The 13,908-nt window shown below is 39.2% G+C and overlaps 1 protein-coding gene across 1 annotated transcript in view; it reads right to left on the bottom strand.

The window, feature by feature from the left end:
- map3k22 (mitogen-activated protein kinase kinase kinase 22) overlaps window positions 1-13,908 on the bottom strand; it is a 36,472-nt gene that overhangs the window by 8,090 nt on the left and 14,474 nt on the right. The window contains exons 4-8 of the mRNA XM_072450889.1: window positions 7,848-7,957; window positions 6,281-6,318; window positions 1,907-2,006; window positions 1,445-1,546; window positions 891-1,005 (exon numbers count right to left, since the gene is read on the bottom strand). Of these exons, the coding sequence (XP_072306990.1) occupies window positions 891-1,005; window positions 1,445-1,546; window positions 1,907-2,006; window positions 6,281-6,318; window positions 7,848-7,957 (465 nt within the window). The remainder of the gene's footprint in view (window positions 1-890; window positions 1,006-1,444; window positions 1,547-1,906; window positions 2,007-6,280; window positions 6,319-7,847; window positions 7,958-13,908) is intronic.

Here is a 13,908-nt window from a genome sequence, read left to right as displayed (position 1 = left end):
ATCATCTCCGTGGAGACAAGCAGGCGGCGTACCCTCCACTTTGAGTAATAATCTGTAGGATGATCATCTTAAATGTCTTTACAACCGTGCAGATTGTGCTATGTAATGCATGTGAGGCTGGGAGCTGCTTGGTAAGAGGAGCGCAGCTTGCCCTCGCTTTGACCTGACACGTCACTTTCACCTAACAGCATCTCTGTGATTCCATTCTCTGACAAAGCATGTTCCTCGTCCTGCCATGAACACTGCTGCCACACAGTCAACTCTTCTTTATGAACTGACAGAGACGAGCCACCTTGAAATCGGAACGGAATAACAAGATAGAACTTCGGTGACAGAAACAACATCTTCCCTTTTGTGTGGACGGTATATCAGCAGACAAACTTATAATATGGTACATTGAGTTTATAAGATTCTGGAGTCGACAATATTTGCGAACTATAGTAAGATACAGTTAAATAATTCAAGAATTTTTGGATGTAATGTCAATTAGTGTAATTCATCAGGGTTTCCCAAACTTTTCAGGCCCCAAAAATAACTGTGCAACCAATCCGGGACCAACATTACTAAATTAAATTGTCGTCTGTGATCATTTCAAGCGGAAAAACATTTAAAATGAGGTGTAATTTGGTTTATTTGAGTGGCTTATACATTAAAAAAACATTAAAACAGTGTCATAATTATAAAACAACCCCAACTCCTGCCTCGTGACCCCCACTTTGGGTAAGGATGACCTAATAAGGAAAAAGCTGTTTCGCACAACTCTATATATTAACATAAGACATTTTAGTTAAGACAGCACGTTAAAGGCCTAGTTACCAATTTAGATGATCAAGAAAAAAAAGAAAAATGTGCATGTGTTGGTGTATTTGGTTTTACTTTGTGACCCTCACCTGTGGAGTGTTTGCGCACCCGCTCCGAGCCCTTGAGCATGGAGCCCTTGAGGTCTCCCAGTGACCGCGATGACCTCATCTCGCTCTGTTTGTCCCTGGTGTTCACCTGTAGATACTGCGCATAGGACAGAAGAGGGGGGGTTAGAGACGTGAGAACAGACCATTTAAGGAACAAGATAAGGGCAGGAAGTGCATTACATCACTGTCCCCTTACATCATGTCACACACGGAAATGAATCGACACAGCTCCAGAGTGCATTTCTGAGATACTGTTTTGTTTCTAAAAATATCAATATTACTGTGGAGGTCAGTTGCTGCCCTTTATATTTATCATGCAACAAAGTATGTGTGTTTTTTTAGCTTTAGTTTTTTATGTTAATTCTTACAAAATGAGTAGATAACAATAGGTTACTAATGTTTTGCAATAAGTTCAGCAATGTTACTCGTCTGGAAAATGAACATGATTTACTGGTGCGTGCTTTAGTTCGAGTTCAAAATGCTGTAGATTCACATGATAGGCCTACAGCTGGTGCATGAGGCTGAGAGCTGCTCACATGGTTGTTCTTAGGGGTCTTGAGGAGTATTCGCAGCAGGCCATTGGTCCCCAAAGTCAACACGGCCTGGTCCAGGTCCTCTTGAGTCTTCAGCGGCAGCAACTAAAGGAAAAGAATACGATATCTTTCAGCCCTCATTGTGTTCACATGTGCATGACTGTGATTCCAAAAGACTGTATTGAATAGTGTCACAATCATACATGTTCTTGTGTCCTTGAGCCAGTGGTTGTGGGCAGAACCTTGAAGCTAGAAGAGGCCTGTATTTGGTCAGTAATAGCCTTTGTTACCATTTGAAAAACACTTTTTTAACTACTCCGAACTCTGAATACCTTTTATTTTACTGCTGTTCTTATACTTTGCGTTGCGACACTAAAAAGCCCCTGTAGTTTTCTTATCTTGTCTTAAAGTGAAGCAGCTCATGTGTCTTGGTGAAATTTTAGCTGAGATCGTGTCCTCTCACACCTCTTTCTCCATGAAGAACATGTCCATCTGCTGTCCAAAGGCCTCAGTCACTTTCTGCTGCAGCTCCTTGATCTTCAGCGGCCTTTGAAACGGGATGATTCTATCGAGAAAGACATGCACAGTTGAGTCAGAGGCGGTTCACCTTCATGCTTCGACATCAACATGCACTGCATTCACTTTTACACCGTTTTTACATAGATGACCAAGTAGAAATCGCTTTCAAGGCCATTTTTCCAAAAGTGTTTCTATGGCAACGCACTGAAAAGGGACAGGTTATCTGCCGGGTCAAGGGAAGAAGCTAGCTGAGGCTCCAGTGACTGAATATGCTGTTATCCATCTCAGTCAGGAAAAAGACATAACGGCACATACGATAAATGATTAGGCCTATATATACCAGTATATTTGAATAATTTGATACCACCACAAGCTCAGCCTCACTGTATGGTCATCATTTAACATTCAATGAAATCTCGTGAATTGGTGCAAGAGAAAGAGATGCCTGAAGTGTGGATGTGTAACTCTGCTGTGTGTTTATGTGTACAACCAGCTCTTCTCTCTGTACAGTCACTTCACATTTGGGCTGCGTGTGTATATTTTCAAAAGTACACGAGTGCGCTCGCTTCGCAATCAGTTTTTCAAATCGCGGGCCACTGTTTCAACACCACACTGGGCCTCTCCACTCGCCAAACGCCGGCACAAAGGCAGATGAGAAACTTCCTGAGAGGAAAAGGGGAAAAAAATGCAGAGCGGCAGCAAAAGCAGCAGGATGTGTGTCTTTCCCTCCTTGTTCAAAAGAGTGACAGATACAGAGATATCCAGGCACAGGCTGAGAAAATAAAGTTCTATCATCTACCATGTACTCCACATGCGTTTGAATAGTATTTGGATTTGTAATGCCACCATGTCCTCATCAGCTTTGTCATCTTAATAATGGGTCCGCTCATTTGAAGATTGCATTCTAGGAAAAGGGAAGCAGCACAATGCTTTAAATTCTGTTTGGACTCGCCGATGATGTGGTTGATAATGAGCCTGGGCAGAGGAGGAAGGAGAGTAAGGATTCTGCATTTTCTCCCACTGCAGAAAGGTTACCGTCATATAGACTATAGTTTTGAAATCATTTGTAATTTTGATTTGCATTTGAGTAGAATTTGAATTATGCACGTACTGCCTGTAATAATACTAAACTTATTGATAAGAACTTGATTGGTTGCAATGTCCAGATGTAATGCACTGACACCTGAGAACTATATAAAGAGCATGTTAATCGGGTTTTAAAGCGTGAACCTGCAATTGTCTTGAGGGACGCTTTTGGACAACGCTTTTTTTCTGCATCTATTTATTTATATATTTGTATTATTATGTAGACAGATGCACAGTAAGACATACTGTACATCCAGTTATAAAAATGTATAAATAAGCAAAGTACACAATAAACAACACCTGTTTGAAAGGGAGTTGAATAAGTAAAACATATTTGATCCTACCACTATAAATGTTCATAATGATTCTAGTGATATTCACAATCTTGTCTTATTCTTTAAAATATAACGCATTATAGTTCAACAGATTGATTTGTCACATTAATTACATTCTTCAAACCTTTTGAAAATGAATTTACATGTTTGGACATTGCTTTAGTTTTACTTCATGAATGAATTCTACACCAGACTCAGGACAACTTCACTGCACATTCTTTCAAAAAGACGTTCAGACTTCAGCTGCACCTGTCGACTTCTCACAGAACTGCTGAATTGCAACAGAAACCTGCGGCTAACCAGTTTTTCACGAATCAGGCCTGATTCTTTTAACATTGTCTTGTTTAAAAAAATCCAAAAATAATTGAGAAACATTGAGAAACTCTGTAGATCTGATCTCTTTTAGAACTATTTACTACTAATTCATTTTTAGTTTAATCACATCAATTGAGACAACAAGTGGCCAAAATACATACTCTTCCACATGTTTGCATCGGTAATTTAACACAATTAAGATTCATAGTAATTGATTTGTAAGTAAATAAAGGTTTCGATGCATAATAACCCTAGAATACACTCAATAGCATAGCGGAGATGGTCAGTTCTTCTGCAGTCTTTCCTCTCCTGCATGTAAAGTATAGATCTGCAGATACGATCCTTCCACATCCCATCTTGCGCACAATGTTACAGAGGAAAAGAGAAAAAGTTGGCTGGCTGTGCGGCTCTGCTCTTTGGCAGCGGCCCCTGAGGCTGAGTGAGGGGAAGAGGGATACACAGCTCTGATTTCCTGGCCCCAACCTTCAGCGTTTGCCAACCAAAAGAGAGCGCGGCCAATTAGATTCCACTGTTCTCCTGACTCAGGGACTTGGCTGTGCGGGAGAGACAATGGGCCAGTAAAATGTTGTAGTAACTCTTTTGTGGTTTGTTTTTTTTTGAGTATGTTACGTTCAAATGCAAGATTAATGCATGTCTACATTTGATTATCACTACAAGAGATTTCCAACCATGAAAATATATCTTTTGATTATCTTTTGCTTTAAGTTAGAAGACATCATGAATGAGGTTTTTAAAGGTGCAAAATGTAACTTTAAGAGGTTGTTCTTTTGCCTGGAATGTTCCACAGTCATTAACTTAAATATCACCAAGGAGACTTTACAATTACAATTTACAATCTTTACAATTGAATCTGCTCTATCTTCATAACAGAATAGTTGTGTAATCAGAGCAGCAGAACATTGTGTACTTCTCGGAAACGTATGGTATCGTGAGGTACAAGGCAATATCCCGATATCGACCCAGACCATTCAGAAAAGGTCTAACTTTGTCATCTTCTTTTATTTGTATTCCTACTTCAAATCAGTATCTACTTTTGATAGTTTAAGTATTGATAAGTATCTGGGTATTGATTTATTTAGTGAGTCTTTTACGACCCTTTTGCGTCCCAGTTCTAATCTGTGCATTGCGAGTCGTCTTGCCAAACCAAAGGAGTAGAAGGTGCAGAGGCCTGAGACACAGAAAAGATGTGGCGAGACAGGAACAGGAAAGTGTGGCGTGTTCATGTGCAGAAGCCAATTAGAGCTGTGAAGAAGAGGCCCGGTGTGCGTCCGTGTTCTGCCTGGGAACATCATGTTTCTCTCGCCTTTGTGAGCCGGCTCCACCGCTCCACACGGCGTCCTGAATCGGATGGTTCCAGCCTGTACGCTCTGGTCAGCTCCGCTCTGTTTTCCTGGGATTCCTCTGGTTTGTGGTCAGATCCCTCGGCTCTGACCAGGGTTGCCTCAGTGATCAAACAGGATGTGGTGCTGAGAGAGGAGGATGGAGGACTCTCTAGACCGTGAAATAAAACTGCTCTTGAGAAAATGTTACTTATCTTTTTCTACTTCTGCTGCTGCTACAGTAAGGCATGTCACAAGAATATTTGGTTAACCTATCGTTTTGATTATTCAGCTTACAATATAATCAATATTCCTGACATTTAAAGTCAGTCTATACTGATCTAAATGTAAAAATATCAGATGTTTATGTAACATGGACTTTATTTGTTCATTCAGAAAGTGTGATTTTATTTGGTCACATGTCTGTTTGGTCATAGTGCAGTGTTCAAGATTATTCAGTTAATAGATAATCGTGATTATTCAGGTCCAAATATAATCATAAGAACTAAAAACTAATTAGAGTGAAAGCTAAATTACAATGTATAGTGCTTTTTATGTAGCTGTTTATATCATAATAACTTTACTTGTGCATTCAGGAAGTTTGATTTCATAAAGCTGGTCACATGTTTTTGGAACCGTAATGTGACAGAATGAAAGGTTTTCGCTTTTGTTTTATGTGTAAATGATGTGAATAATTGTTATATCGTGATGCTTCTACTCACAATAATTACAACGCTAACATTTGATTTTGTGACATCCCTTATTTGTGAATAATTGTTAGAGTAATGTTTCTCCTCACAAAAACTTGACATCATGACCTAAATACAACAACTACATTTCGATTGCAATAAATCAATTTGTGTACATAAATCTAGATGCATTCCACCTCTAAACGCTTACAGGAAGAAGGAAGGATCTAAAGACTAAATAAGGTGTGTCTGGACCATAGAGCGATGCTGATAAACGCTGCAGCGAACAGGCCCCGAGTCTGCACACCGTCACTGTAACTGTAAATATGATCAGGTCACAGGAGCAGATGGTGAGGAGCACGAGGCCTGAATAGATCAAGGTATTACTTCTGGCAAATACAATGAACCTTGCTTGGCGCACACGTTTGCTTTCCTTTCTTTTCGGCTTAGAGCATTGTCCATGTTCCCAACAGTCCTGAGTTGGAGGAACAAGGCCAGGCAGCGCATAAAAACAACAGGCCGGCAGAAAACATAATACGGAGGTTTCCAACGTACCGTTTCTCTCTCTCATGCTCCAGCTTGACTCTGAGATCCTGTTGAGAGGAACAATAACAAAAGTGAGAACTCATGGAGGAGGAAAATGATTCATGCTCGTGTGTGGATTGTATTTTTTAGTGCACAGGTGCAGTCTAGTAAAGGTAACAGTGGTAGATCCATTCAAAGTGAAATACACATGCAAAACTATACCTAAAAAAACATAAATGAGTGTTAAAAATAAGGATTTGCCAGATTTTTTGCACGTTAGACACATTTGACTGATTAACGAGTGAGTTGCTCCAAATAGAAAATAATCTAAAGCAATAAAATCAAATAGCGTGCATATAAGGCTCAATGTTCAAACTATGAAAGTATTTCTACGTGACTAAATCTGCATTATCTGATCAGTCTGTTTTTACAGTGCGTCTTTCACACAGGGAAACAGAGAAAGCGATGACATCATATCAGGCCACGCTTTTGCACCCACAGAGGACACTGGGTAACTCACTTCCTCTGTTTTATACTGTCATAAACACTTTAAGAGGATTTACCAATTACTATTCTGCAGAGACACAAATACGGCTGGGTTTGTGGCACAAGGTGACTGAGGACGTTTACCACAGAAAAGTGTCAGAAAAGATATGCCAGTTTAGCCTGTCGGTCATCAAGAGAAAGTAGGAGTGGGCAATACATCTGATTTTAATATTCCGATGACAATATTCAAACAGTATTATACTAATTCAACAGAAATAAAAACATGTCTTTAAATGTAAACGTTGAAGTTTTAAAAATGTAATACTGCAATATATTGAAACTTAGATCATATCATGAATTTTGTAGGTATGCAAAATGTTAATAGTGAGTATATTGTTTATAGGAAACATGCCACAAAAAGAGCTGAATAGAAGAAAAAGAAAAAAACATTGTAATCTTATAATAAAGGTGATGTTTTTTGCACTTTTGTGATTCCTTTGACAGACATTTTACATTTATCTAATAATGAAACTTGAACTAATATGTTTAAATGCATATTTGAACCCATTTCTGTTGGATTGACATGATATTGTCTGAACATCGTTATCAAGATACTCCACTACTTCTAAGTAATAGCATCATTCTTGCATCTCCTTTAATCATTCTGCAATAACCTTCTTTTAGCCAGGAGGTTGTTTCATCTGATGATAACTTATCCTCACAAGTGAGAAAATGAAAAAGGACTGTGTAAATTATATTCAAAATGTCTGTATTCTCTTTCAGTTGCAGCCAAACTTGAAAATAAATGACCATAACCTCATTTTCAAATCTAAAATTGACTTGAAACTTTGTAAACTCTTTAAGGAATACGTCCAGTCTGCTTACTTACTTCCACTCTTTAGCGGATGTGGTTGTCCAGGCAACTATGACTCTTAACGGGGGAATACCTGACACTTCATCATGAGAAAATGTAGCTAAATTAACCTTTAATTGCTTTTGCTGATGAGAAACAGTCAGCATAACCGCAGCACATACAGTTTTGATAAGGCACAGTCAATACTTGTCTTTTCACTCTGTTCCTGTCGTTAAAACACGTCTGATGACTCCATACCTGTTTGTACAGCAGAGTCCTGGGTTTGGGCTTGTGGCTGTTGTTTTGCGTGGAGCAGCGGCCCAGTGCTGCCAGGTCCTTCATGATGGAGTTGAGCGCCTCCTCGTCATCTACAACAGCGAGAGGGAGAAAACACAAATGAGTGCGGTTTGTCTAATGCGGTGAATCCACACGGTGACCTCATATAGTTAATCGTGAGCGTGTCAGGTGAGCTCTATGTCAGGGGGAACATAACTCATGCATGTTCACCTAACCTGTCAATCACTGCCGCAGCATCTGTGTCACACACTTCCTGTTTGCGTGCTTGTAGTCTGACATCGACTGGAAAAACACATGAGCTCATGAGAAAGTAGAATCCCACGCAAACTGGTTTTTCAGGTGTAACACTTGGTCCTGCTGCCAAATTCTAAAGATCTAGAAGTTCGGTGCAATGGGAAGATTTTTGCAGTAATTCACAGATCCCACAACCAAACTACAATGAAATCTAATCTTTCTTGTTTTTTTATTTTTGTTTTTTTTAAATTGAAAAAATAAACACAGACCAATCAAAACTTGTGTGTAAATAAAGATACAGTCCAGTAACATTGTCAAAAGAGAAAAAAAAGAGAAAGAAGAAGAGAAAAAATAAATAAATAGAAAGAAAGAAAGAAAGAAAGAAAGAGAAAAAAAAGAGAAAAAAAAGAAAAAAAGAAAAAAAGAAAAGAAAGTGTGGAGTGGGCGGAAACAGAGAAAATAGAAAATGTGTATCGAAATCTAATCTTTCATTTAACTGAATAATCTTGACATCCTAAAGTCTCACTTAACAGTAAAGTAAATGTATAAAATATGGACTCTAGATTTAATAGAAAAAAAAACATCGGGATTTATTTGTTTTAATCCTGAGCAAATTAAAGATTACACCAACTAAAAGCTCGACTATAGTTTTACATGTTCATAAATTGAGCCTAAATCACCTCAGACACCTCTATTTCAGTCTTTTGCAAAAATAAATCAAATCCATTCATCAAAACCGTATGATTCATTAATACAAGGAATAAGCGGGGAGTGCTCCGCCTCTCACCAGCTCTGCACTTCCCCTTCACACTCTCACGTGTAAAGAAAGAGCCATCAAACACATGTCAGATCTCTCCATATCAAGGGACTTTAATAGACTCCATTATGACGAGGGGACGGTTGACCTCTGACCTCCTGCCACCTCTCAAAACACACACAAGTACAATTCAAACCAGGTCAGGTCTGTGTGTCGACCTAGAACGTGTTTGTAGGTTACGGACAACAAGTTAACCGATATCTGACAAAGAAGTGGTTGAAATTAGGCTAAATTAGTAGCTGCCAAAAAAATCTGTGCGTTTATTTTTTTGGGGAATGAAATTTGAGTGCAGTAAGGATCAGAATAAACACAACTCCAGAGCTGTTTCGATAAGAGAGTATCAGAAAAGCATAATGCGCTTTTACATCGAGTTTCAGATCCATTTAGTTCATAATCTATAGTAAACAACTATAGAATTACATGAGAAGAGGAACTGAGGGGGCATGCGTGTTCCTTGTAGTCAGCCGTGGTGTAACCTCTGGCTTCATCCCGCTGGTCTTTAAAAGCACACGAGATATATTCATTAAAAAACATAGTTGCATCCATCCACACTGTTGTACCGCTATCGGATTCAAAGATCTACATGAGGAGCCTTTCATTTCACACTCCCGAGTACACGCCCACCTCCATGGTACATCACACACTCAGGCAGAACATAACACGTGTGTCTCGTCCCAAAGTGAACAGGGCAGAGAAGGAATTGATCACTAACTCAGCTTCTATCCAGCACTGCATTTCAAACATTTTATAGTATTACAATGTCAAATATTTGTGTTCCTCTGACCAAATGATGTGGTATTCAGATTGTCATTTGCATTGTATTTGCCCGTTTGTAATGTAAATGGTTTAAAATGTTGGTAGTTGATAGTATGTCAGTGAAATAGAGATGTAGAGATGTAGTTGACTAAAGATATTTTATGGTAATAGTTGTGTAGTAGTAGTAGTTTGTGATTTTAATGCATTTTTCTCCTGTTGTGTGAAGCACTTTGAATTGCCTTGTGTATGAATTGTGCTCTACAAATACATGCCTTGCCTTAATTAGAATAATCAGAGAAAAGGCAGATTATACTGTCCACTTCCAAAACTCACACATGTTTCTCCTTTCTGCTGTGTTCCATACAAATCCTTATAATCCTAATTAAATAATCAGTCGACTAGAGACACAATCTACTGACTAAGGATAAAAGGAAAGTGAAATACACCGGAGCAAGCAGCGGATTTTCATTAATTTTATTACTACGAAAAGGCCACATGACATGCACCATATTTCTGAATAATCACATAAAGAACAAAGCAAAGCAGAGCACTCCAGCTGCAAGTTCAGGACAGAACAGGACATCTAAATACATGTTGAAGTTAGCTTGTGATGAGGGAAAACTATACTATACCAACAAGCTCATAAAAGTCCATTTGACACAAGACGTCCTATTTTAAGGTGGACAAGTAGATGCAACTTCAAACTCTATGTATAATCTTAAATAAATACTGAATGAAATGGCACTCTCACTAATCAATATCAAGAGTTAAATGAAACCTTTCTGTTTTGGTTAAATATAGCTGTTTAGCCTCAGACCAGCCCCTCTTCTCTTTTCAGGACATTTTCCCTCTGAGTCACTGAGTAAATCACATAAACCCGAGCAGGCATGTGCACGGACGTCATACTTCACGTCCCTGTTAAGCTGCCAGCGTACACTCCCTGGACTTACAGAACGATTAAACAGAGGTGAGTGATAAGCAGACGTCTGTAGTGATCAGTAACCTTTTACAAGACGCTGTACTTGACACAATGGTTTTATATCTACATTTACAGTTACCATATCTTACTTTAAGTTTTGAATATCCCTTCCAACTGTGAATAACAATATAAGGGACATAGGTTTAAGTAATGTTGACAAAATTATTACTTTTTTTTTCAGAAATTGTGCAGTTTATTCTTAAGAATGATCAGAATCTGTGTAATGTTCAATTCTTCGCTTGCATTTCTACCAAATACTTTGTACACCTACTTGAATAATTAGTTACTTGTGTACTTTTCTTGGGTTACTCTATTCTACCCACATCAGCTGCAACACCCTGAAAGCGCAACCTAAAATATGAAAAGTATGTAGTATAGTATATCACGATGACAAGCTTCAATTATTCAATATCTTCAACTTTGCAGGAGTTTTGAGATAAGACTGACACAGTGAAAGCGTATTACACCTACACACTAAAATAAACAAGCTGCATTCCTCCAAACAAAACCACAATGCTCCCTCATCCGACTGGAGTTAGGAATTTATTGATCGAGCAAAAGAGAATCTTCTTTTATAGCTCCACGGGGACGCACACTGAACAAAGCTAGTGAAATGTGCTCCTGCAGTGGTCTGGTCCTCATACCTCAAAGTGTCCAACTTACACTTAATATTGAACAACAAAGGCCTCAGTATCATCACGAATGGAAAATGAACACAACATTTTCCATTGTTGAGGTTATTTTTGCTAACAATAAATTCAAGAAGACAATATGATACTTAAAATTTCCCCTCAAATCTAATTTATTAAACATCCTGTGGAAGTATGAATGGAGCAAAGTTCAGGTTTTAAAGGAACAAATGTGACAACTTTTGGTGTTAATAGTCTTGTTTTTTTAATTAAAAGCCATTTATTTGAATCTCTATCTTTACAAAAAGGAAAGTCCAATACACTGGTCTGCACTTTTTTAGCCTTATTTCTTTTAATAAAATGTTTAATGATTAATTTTTAATGGCAATTTTGCTCAGACATAATTCTGCTAATCAAAAACCAGGAATATAATCTGCAATCGCCAGTTTGTAACCGCCATCTGTGTGCACTTTCATCTCAACAATACCAGAAACTCTGAAGGCAAAAAACTAACCAAAAACATTTTAAAAGCTTGATTAACTCATTTGCAGATCTGCCTAAACAAAACCCTCTGCACTCGCAGTCAAGGATACAAAACAAACAGCTCTGTGTGTGTGTGTGTGTGTGTGTGTCTCTCTGTGGGCTGCAGGAGTGAGGGGAATAACGGGGCCGGGGGAGTGTGAGAAACGCGTAGTACCAGCTTTAATGGCGCTCTATAAATTTGACTTCTCTCGGAACACGGCGTGCCGAGGATAACCGACCAACGCAAAAGAGCACGGCGAGCAGCTTAGATACAACTTTACTGTCGCGAATGGAACAAACGAAGAAATAAAACAACCGCAAAATAAACACAAATTGGTTTGCACAACATAACACAAAGTTATTGGGTCACATTTAAATTTTACCCTATGAAAGATAACCTGCCATAACATGTAATTACAAGTGTTCGAGTGCTCAAGTTACATGTAATTGCAGCTCGAGAATTCTCCATTGTTTATCCAATCCGTTTATACTAAGAACGGTAAATGTAAATGTGCCTGAAGAGTGGGTCCAGCTCGACTCAGACGGTCCCTCATCTGCCTGAAGAGTGGCTCCAGCTCCAGTCTCCTCTTGTCCGTCTGTGAGAGTCGGATCTCTCCTTCACTGGAACTCCTCCAGGTTTCTACGCTTTTTTCCCAAAGAGGTTTTTTTTGTAGTTTTTCCTGGCCGAGAAGGAGAGTCTAAGGACAGAGGACCCTGGGACATCGTCCCTCGCCACCACAGACATTGTTGATTCATTTCTCCCTGTGGCCCTCAGAGGCAACTGTTGTTGTGATTTTGGGCCTTACAAAAATAAATTGATTTGATTTGATTTGATTTGATTTGAAAATGCGAGTGGCGTTAGAAAAAGGGGGGAATTCCTCCAGGAAGTCAAGAAAAGCGAGCCGCATTACACAATAGAGACTGATTGCTGTGCGTTGCATCACCGCATTGCATCTTTTTCACTCAGGCTGCTGCTGATGTGCAAATGAGAGAGTTACAGAGAACAGGAACTACTGTCCAAGCCAATTAACTTCAGGCACATTATATTAGATAGTAGTTATACAAATGTAATCATGAAAACTACTGCTCACATTTAGTCTGAATCTCTATCATAGTCTGAAAATAAGATGGAGAAAACAGTGGTGGGCTTTTTATCAACGTACATGTTTATAAAGTAACATTGAGCTATAAATCCAGCTTAAAATGTGAATTTAAATATCAAGTAAAACACAATTTTCAAAAAAGGAATAGAAATAGAAAAGGGGAGAAAGAGAGACAGAGAGAGAGAGAAAGAGAGAAAGAAACAGAGAGAGAAAGAGAGAGAGACAGAGAGAGAGAGAGCGAAAGAGACAGAGAGAGCGAGAGAGAGAGAGACAGAAAGAGAGAGACAGAGAGCGAAAGAAAGAGAAAGACAGAGAGAGAGAGAGGGAGACAGAAAGAGAGAGACAGAGAGCGAAAGAAAGAGAAAGACAGAGAGAGAGAGAGGGAGACAGAAAGAGAGAGACAGAGAGAGAGAGACAGAAAGCGAAAGAAAGAGAAAGACAGAGAGAGAGAGAGGGAGACAGAAAGAGAGAGACAGAGAGAGAGAGAGACAGAGAGCGAAAGAAAGAGAAAGACAGAAAGAGAGAGAGAGAGAGAGAGACAGAAAGAGAGAGACAGAGAGAGAGAGCAAGAGAGAGGGGGGAGTTAGAGACAGAGAGTTAGAGAGAGAGAAAGAAAAAAAGACAGAAAGAGAGAGAGAGAGAGAAAGAGAAAGAAAGAGAGCGACACAGAGAGAGAGAGAGAGAGTGTGTTAGAGAGAGAGAGAGTGTGTTAGAGAGAGAGAGTGTGTTAGAGAGAGCGAGAGTGTGTTAGAGAGAGAGAGTGTGTTAGAGAGAGAGAGAGTGTGTTAGAGAGAGGGAGTGTGTTAGAGAGAGAGAGAGTGTGTTAGAGAGAGAGAGTGTGTTAGAGAGAGAGAGTGTGTTAGAGAGAGAGAGAGTGTGTTAGAGAGAGAGAGTGTGTTAGAGAGAGAGAGTGTGTTAGAGAGAGAGAGTGTGTTAGAGAGAGAGAGTGTGTTAGAGAGAGAGAGAGTGTGTTAGAGAGAGA

The sequence above is a fragment of the Eucyclogobius newberryi genome, unplaced genomic scaffold (assembly GCF_026437365.1).
Source record: "Eucyclogobius newberryi isolate DKJ021-1_F unplaced genomic scaffold, fEucNew1.0.hap1 SCAF_18, whole genome shotgun sequence".
Lineage (NCBI taxonomy): Eukaryota > Metazoa > Chordata > Actinopteri > Gobiiformes > Gobiidae > Eucyclogobius > Eucyclogobius newberryi.
The sequence above is the reverse complement of the archived record's forward strand: the minus strand, read 5'-3'. Positions and strand labels throughout refer to the sequence as shown.